Source organism: Psammomys obesus, unplaced genomic scaffold (genome assembly GCF_907164565.1).
Source record: "Psammomys obesus unplaced genomic scaffold, mPsaObe1.curated_primary_1811, whole genome shotgun sequence".
In the NCBI taxonomy this organism is placed as follows: domain Eukaryota; kingdom Metazoa; phylum Chordata; class Mammalia; order Rodentia; family Muridae; genus Psammomys; species Psammomys obesus.
The window spans coordinates 12,420,900-12,428,538 of record NW_026596064.1 but is presented as its reverse complement, the minus strand read 5'-3'; the positions used below and the strand labels follow the sequence as shown (position 1 = coordinate 12,428,538).

Genomic DNA, 7,639 nt, shown 5'->3' with positions numbered 1-7,639 from the left:
GCTGTCAAACGTGGGAAGAAACGGGCATTTAAACAGAGGTGCTCTTCCAACTTCTGTAAAAGAGTCAAGGACGGGCCTGTGGGCAGGCTTGACACCAAGCCTACACTTCACTGTTAGGAAGCAATTCAGATCACCTTGTCTTAACTTGAGTTTTTCTTCTTGTCCGTGAAACGACTTTCCAATATTAGCAGTTCTTCTGTAACAGCTCAGTCTGCCTGGAAGTAACTGCATGCTTGTCCACGCCTGAACTTGAAAATTTACACAAGCCAGAAAGGGTCAGTTGAGTTTTGGTGGATTATAGCTGTTCTGAATCTTACCTGAAGCACAAAGTCACGGGGCCTTCTGTTTGCACGAGTTCAGGCTCTTCCTGTGAGCTGTACTTCACACTCTCCTACGCTTTTCCAAGTCGCTATGAAACGAATGAGGAATGCAGGTGGGCACTGAGCTCAGGTGGAGACGGCTGGGCACTGAGGGCTAACAACAGTGATAACAGTTCAGCGACCGGCCACATGGCTGGTGGGAAAGGCAAACACCGTCAGGTCAGATGCTGCAGCAACGAGGACCTGCCAGGGAGCATGATGGTCTGAGTGGGTCGTGTCCAGGCGTTCATTGAAAATGTGTGCAACACTGACGGGAGATCCAGAATCCCAAGGACTGTTTCTGTACTTGGGAGGAAGGGGTCCTCAACTTACACTCTGGAGTGGTCCATCAGCTTTTCTCTGAGCGGCCTTGGTGCTCCCGGGGCTTTCCGTTAATGCAAATGCTGAGGTATGTGACCGTGGCGAATCCTGCCACCGGCCCTTCGTTCAAAGGAGAACTGCCAGGAGAAACTAAGGCGCCTCGGGCACTTGTTCTTCGTCTCCACGCGCCGAGGTGGCTGTGTGGCCGCTGAGGAGTGACCGCCATGGAGCCAGGCTTCACAGCCGTCCTGCACTGCCAAGCCGGAGTCGGGAATGCCACTCTCCCGGGTTCTGTTTTGTGCTTTGTTCATGAGAACATGACACAACTGTCATTTTTGTGGACTCACTTTCCCATTCCTAGTGCCAGGCACACAGAAGAAATCCAGCCAGCAGGGGAAACAGATTGCCCAGGAGGAGCCAAAGCGTGACCACCAGGCTAGACGAACAGGAGCAGAGATCTGAGATAGAAAACAGAACAGGCCGGTGTTCGGGGTTAGACAGGTGAGCAGAGGATTACGAGAAGGTCAGCCAGGACCACCTTTAGAGAGTGGGGTGGAGAGCACCTAGAGCTACTGCTCAGTGGTGGAGCACGCCTGTGCCCCATTAACAGGACACGGTGAGAATGCCTGTAATTCAAGCACTCCAGAGGCAAGGGGATCGTCATGAATTTGAGGACAACCTGGTCTACACAGAAAGTTCTAGGGTGACACAGGGAGACCCTGGGTGGGCCCTGTCTTTCACTCAGTTCTCTGCTGCTTCTCGCCCATGCACAGGCAGCCATTCTCTTGGGTTTTTCCTCCCCAGTGTATCTCCTGTGTGAGGTTTGCTGTGTGGTGTGACTCAGTGGTATTCCCTGGCTCCCGACTGCCACGATACCTATCCCCCACAGTTTAACACTTAACAGAAAATTTACCTGTAAACTGAACCAGGCCCTCTACTTTTAAACAGACCATGGTGGGCTGGAGGGATGGCCCAGTGGTTAGGAGCACTGGCTGCTCTTCCAGAGGACCTGGGTTCAATTCCCAGAACATACAGGGCAGCTCACAACTGTCTCTAACTCCAGTTCCTGCGGACCCAACACCCTCACACAGACAAAACCACCAATGCGCATAAAAAAAAAAAAAAAGACTCTAAAGCATGAGGGGATTGGGGGCAGCCCAGAGATAGTGGTGCGTGCCTTTAATCCCAGCACTTGTGAGGCAGAGGCAGATGATCTCTGAGTTCCAGGCCAGCCAGGGCTACACAGAAAAACTCAGTGAAATGAAAATAAAATAAAATTAAAATGAAATAAAAAATTAAATAGACAAAGTACCTGCATTTAACTGTCATTAAAAATATTGACAGTTGGGAAAAAATGGCATAATATTTTTATTGCTAATATTTTAAAATGTTAAATTGCTATCAGATCACTCAGACTATAAAGCCACTTTAAATTAAGGAGTCATGAATTCTGAATTAGTGCTCAGTGTGAACGCCCTCGGGGAGAAGAGCCTTCTGAATCCAGCCCTTTCCAACCTCCTCTTGGCTCTAGAGGAAGTACTGGAATGTATTGTCTTAACATCGGTTGTCTCAGTCTCATGGAATGAATACGAGAGATGAGCACCCTTAACCCGACGACCTAAAATCCAAAATACTCCAAAATCCAAAGTGTTCTGGGGTCAGCCATGACCCCACTTGACCTGATCAAAACACAGGCACACCCAAAATACTGTACCAAATTCGCATCAGGGCATGTGTATACAGCATATATAAATGTCAGTACATTTTGTGGTTTTAGATTTAGGTCTCATCCCAAAGACAGCTCAGTAGTATATGCAAATATTCCAAAATCATAAAACCCCCAAGTCCCAAAACAATTCTGTTTCCAGATACTTCAGGTGAGGGCAGTCAGAACGCTCAGAGCTCTGCCACCGAGTCCTCTTCGCCTAGAGCCACCTCATCCTTACAAGCCACTGTCTTTCTCGTTTTGTATGTGCGTTTGTGTCTCCTCTTTGTAGGCACCAATCACGGCTTTTGTGAGCTGTGAGTGCAGAGACAAGTTCATGTGTGCACTCATAGGGGTGTACACGGAAGCCAGGGGCTGAGTTTCCTCTCCTTCTGTCCTCTGCGGCATGCTTCTGAGACCTGTAGCTCACTGACTGGCTAGGCTGGTGAGCAGGGGCCCCCCCGGATCTTCCTGACCCTGATGCAAAGAGCTGGGACCACAGGCAAGCACCACCATGCCTCACTTTATATGTAGGTCCTTGGGATTCAAACCCAGGCCCTCGTGCTTTCAAAGCAAGTATTTTACCCATTGACCTGCCTTCCTGACCTGTTTTTGAGAATCTCACCTGATTATACTAAGATATATTTAGTTTCCTTTTGTATTTGATAAGCAGAATGTTGTTCACTCTTAGTGAGAGGGTTACCAGGCCCTCCACACAGAGCCCTTCCTCAGCCTGGCTGTGGTGCAGAGGTGCTGCTTCCCAGCTTCGGGTTTCTAACAACAACAGGAAACAGGATTTTTCTAGAGAACCTTGAATCATAGGGGAAAAAAAACAGGTGGTGGTGGTAACACACACCATTAGTCCCAGCAGGCGGATGTCTGTTGAGTTCAGGCCAGCCTGGTCTACAGAGTGAGTTTCAGGACAGCCAGGGCTACACAGAGAGTCTGCCTGGGGGGAGGAGGGGCTTGGCCTGCTCCAGAGGCCGCCTTTCAATACCTTGTAAGGCACAGCTCACTTTGCTTTCCCTCATCTCTCCAATCCTATAGAGTACTCACCCAGAGGAAGGGCTCGGCTCAGGTTGGCCGCTGGAGGGTCGGTCTCTGGTGGACACTGCTCGCAGAAGTCCCAGCAGGAAGGGCACAGCAGGTTTCCATTGTGAATCCAGCCATTCATCTGAATGCGGACAGGAAGGACCTGCCCAGCCCGGCTACATAGATATGAAGTGTCTTGAACCCAAACCTTCAGACCTTGAGGAGAACAAGAAACCTTCAAGTAGGGAAAACAAAATTAAGTCAGTAAAAGTCTTGGATGAATGAATGAAAGTTTACAAAAATGGGTGCTGGGAAGACAGATGAGTCAGTAAAGAATGTGGCGTGCCAGCATGAAGGCTTGAGATCGGATTCCTAGCACCCACATCTAAAGTGTGGGGCACTTCTTCAACGCCAGGCTGGAGGAGGCGGACACAGGTCGCTCCTGGGGGCTCGCTGGCCAGCCAGTCTAGCTCAATCCAGCAAGACTAGCTGGATCTCGAAAACTTGAGGAGTAATGACCCTATCTCAAAAAACAGGCGAAGCAGCCTCTGAGGAATGACACCTGAAGTCATCCCTGGGCCTTCACACACAGACACAACCCCACGGACACGTGTGCACACACAGGGACACATACACACATGTACAAAATAACTGAAACTGTTTCATAACAAGCACACTTTGGGATGTGGCCATAGCCTCAACTCGCATAATATTACAGTATTTAGGTTCGAAAGAATCATACTTTGTGGAAGTAGGTTCCCCCTCCCCCATCTCTAAGATTTATTTCTGTGTCTCTGTGTGCATGTGTGTGTCTATATGTCACATGTGTGTTGGTGCCTACAGGGGCAGAGGAAGGCATTGACTGGGTCCTCTGGAACTGGAGTTACAGGCAGTTGTGGGCCACCTCACATGGGTGCTGGAAACTGAACTCGGGTCCATTGGAAGAGCAGAGAGCACCGGTAACTGCTGAGCCATCTCTGCGGCCCTGTGGTTGTAGCTCTGAAAGTCTAGCTCGGCAATTTGAGAGACCCTGAAAACAGAATTTTGAAGATCTGCAAACCCCAGCACCCTTCAACATCTTAGCTCTAATCTCTGGCAAGCAGGGATCAGTTACGACACTCTCCACAAGTCACCAAATTGTACTAGTCATAGCTTATGAATTACTTGAGTTACAGTGCAAAAATGTACTCGGTACATTGATACGGTGTGCACGCATGTACACACACACACACACACACACACACACACCACACACACACACACACACACACACACACACACACACACACACGGGAGTATTTTCCAGAAAGCTTTCTTTTTCTGCCTAGCCCTGACTTTCTGCAGTAATTACAAATGTTTACAATCAGGGTCTCACTGATTTGGTAACATTTTTAAGAGCAAGACTCATGAGACCAGTTTAAAAAAGCAAACACATTAAAGCTAACGGTGGGGGCGGGCATGGCAGGCCTACACTATGTAGCTCAGGGCTGCCTAAACTTCATGATCCCTCCGTTTCAGGCGCTTGAGTGTCCTTCAGGCGTGTGCCACCACACACGGCTGTTATGGTTTGGCGGTAAAATGCCCCCAACAGGCATGTCCTCGGCAGGTGGTGCTGTCTGGAGAAAGCCTCGGAACCTTTGGGAGGTGGGGACGAGCTAGGGCAGGGCTCACCCAAGACCATCAGGAAATGCATTTACATTACGATTCATAACAGTAGCAGAATTGCAGTTATAAAGTAGCAACAAAAATAATTTTATGGCTGGGGGGGTCACCACGACGTGAGGGACTGTACAAAGGGGCCAGCGTTAGGAAGGATGAGAACCACCGTGCTAGTGTGGGTCCTGAGGTTTATAGCTCAGGCCTGCTGTCCTGTGCTGGCTCTGCTTCCTGGTCTGCTAAGAAGTGGCAAGGAGCGCCCATCGCACACTCCCACTGTCCTTCCCCACTTTGATGGGCCAGATCCCCCCAATCGATGTGTTGTTTTTAAATAAAATCCCAAACATTCGATTTTACCAATCAAGACTCAAGAGCCAGATGCTGGGGTGAAAGCCTTCTACCTCAGAGAGGCAGAGAAAGCACCCAGCTGACCTTCCTACTCAGCTGACTCCCAGAAGGAAAAAGCCCTTCTTCAGATGTCTTAAAAACCTTCAAACTGAATGTCCTTCTGTAAAAGGAACTTCTATTTGCCTGCTTAAACTGTTGTCTGGGAGGCTTGCTGCCTCTGTCTGCTAACCTATGCCTAGTCTGCAAGCCTCTGGCCTCTGTACCTAGGTCTAGAACGTTTTCACTCTCTGAGACTTACGGCTGAATAAGCTCACCCTTTTTTTTTTCTTACTGAGCTCAGCTGGCTGGTTCATCTCAGCTGTTCTGGTTCAAATTCTCCCAGCTTATTTATTCAATCTGGCTTTTCTCTCAGCCCCTAAATTGCTCTGCTTGGCCTCCAACCAACTCAAGCCATCTGCTCTAACCTCCTGGCTTCCCTGGCTCATTCCGTCCTCACTTGAGTTCTCAGCAACTTGTCTATGACTGTCCTAGTAAAACTGCCTCCTCCTCTCTGCACTGCCCCTTAAGTAGCTTCCCTTTCCTCTCTCTTCTCGTGAGAGTTGGGCAAATCTGTCAAGTCTTTCTCTGATTCGTCACTGTTTCTGCCACTCAATTTCAAACATGGGTGCTTCCTCTACAAACTAATTTAATCTTCATTGTTTGGGATTAAGGGCATGGACCACCACACCTAGACATAAGCTTTTCTTTACCTGAAACTTGCTTTCTACCATGCTGGCCTTGAACTCAGATCTGTCTCCTGGATTAAAGGTGTGTTTGTATTCCACACAGACCTAAAAGGTCTTTGGATGTGATCTCTTGCCAGAACAGCCATGTTCTGAGTTAAAATTTCTCTGTATCTTCCCCCTCTGTTTAATTTCAAGTTAAAGGTAAGGAAAAGCTTATATCCAGGAGATCCAACAAAAAAGGGGAGCAGGGGATGTCCAGGATGGGAAGGAATCACTGTGCACCACACTGGTCCTCATTTACAGCATCGTGGTCGTGTAAGCACTGTATGTATCTGTCCAAATTACCAGTGGGAGGAAGGAGAGTTCTCACCTCCATTAGTGCGCCTTCCCAGAGGCTTCACACTCGATTCCTAGCTGTTTAGTTGTTCTCTACGCTTGTGTTGCTTGTTTGCTAGAGAAGCAACATGTGGTCTTGTAGTTTTGGAAGAAGACAAATTCTACTCTACCTAGCTGTATGTAATTTAAAGGCTATCACTTTCATAGCTGGGTGTGGTGGAATACACCTGTAATCGCAGCACTTAAAGGATTAGGAGTTCAAGGTCTTCGTTAGCTACATAGCCAGGATGAGGCCAGCCTGGCCCTGTTTCTTAGGTCCACTTGGTTGGAATACCTTTTTCTACCCTATCACCATTATCTCTCTTTTGTAGTGAGACATGTTTCTTGGAGACAGAAAACAGATGGTTGCTCCTTTTAATCCAAACTAACAGTCTATATTTTTTTATTGGAAAATTGAAGCCATTAGATTTCAGAGCTACTTAAAGTTATGTGTTGATTCTTGCTGTTTTGTTGGTCTGGCAGTGTTTGGTTCGATATATGTAAACCCATTAAATGTTATATATTTCACAAAAGAATTCAGGTACAGATCATATGCACATCTAGATAGGCACGGAAACAGTTTTGCCAAAATCCAATGATCCCTTTATGTGAAAGTCCTGAAGAAACATGAAATAGGAACACACTTCAGCATAGTAAAGCCTGTCCACGACGGCCCTAACAAGAAAAATCTTACTCTGCCTCTAAATCAGGTGCAAGACAATGGCGTCCAATGGTCTCCACTCCCACTCAGTACTGGAAATCTTGGCCAGAACAACAAGGCAAGAGAAACAAATGGAGGGGAGAGAAACAGGCAAGAAGGAAGCCAGAGTGTCTGTTTGCAGATGACACAATTTTATACCTAGAAATTCTAGCAGGAAACCCAGAGGCCTCATAACAAGTTACAGGGTCTGAAGTCAACATACGAAAACCGTAGCCTCCTTGCACCCAGGGTTAGACACACTGAAAAGAAAAGCAGGGAGACAACTCCGCTCACAGCAGCCTAGACCACCCGGAAGCCCTGGAATGAGCAGCACGTCATCCGGCCAGCGTGTCTGCTGGAACCTTCCCTTTGTCTGGTGCTGGAGAGCAACCTCAGGTCCTTGAGCGCAAGGCAAACA

The 7,639-nt window shown here is 48.0% G+C and overlaps 1 protein-coding gene across 1 annotated transcript in view; it reads right to left on the bottom strand.

Moving 5' to 3' along the window:
• Positions 1–751: 751 nt before the first annotated feature.
• Lmln (leishmanolysin like peptidase) overlaps positions 752–7,639 on the bottom strand; it is a 52,062-nt gene continuing 45,174 nt past the window's right edge. The window contains exons 16-17 of the mRNA XM_055625227.1: positions 3,442–3,633; positions 752–981 (exon numbers count right to left, since the gene is read on the bottom strand). Of these exons, the coding sequence (XP_055481202.1) occupies positions 752–981; positions 3,442–3,633 (422 nt within the window). The remainder of the gene's footprint in view (positions 982–3,441; positions 3,634–7,639) is intronic.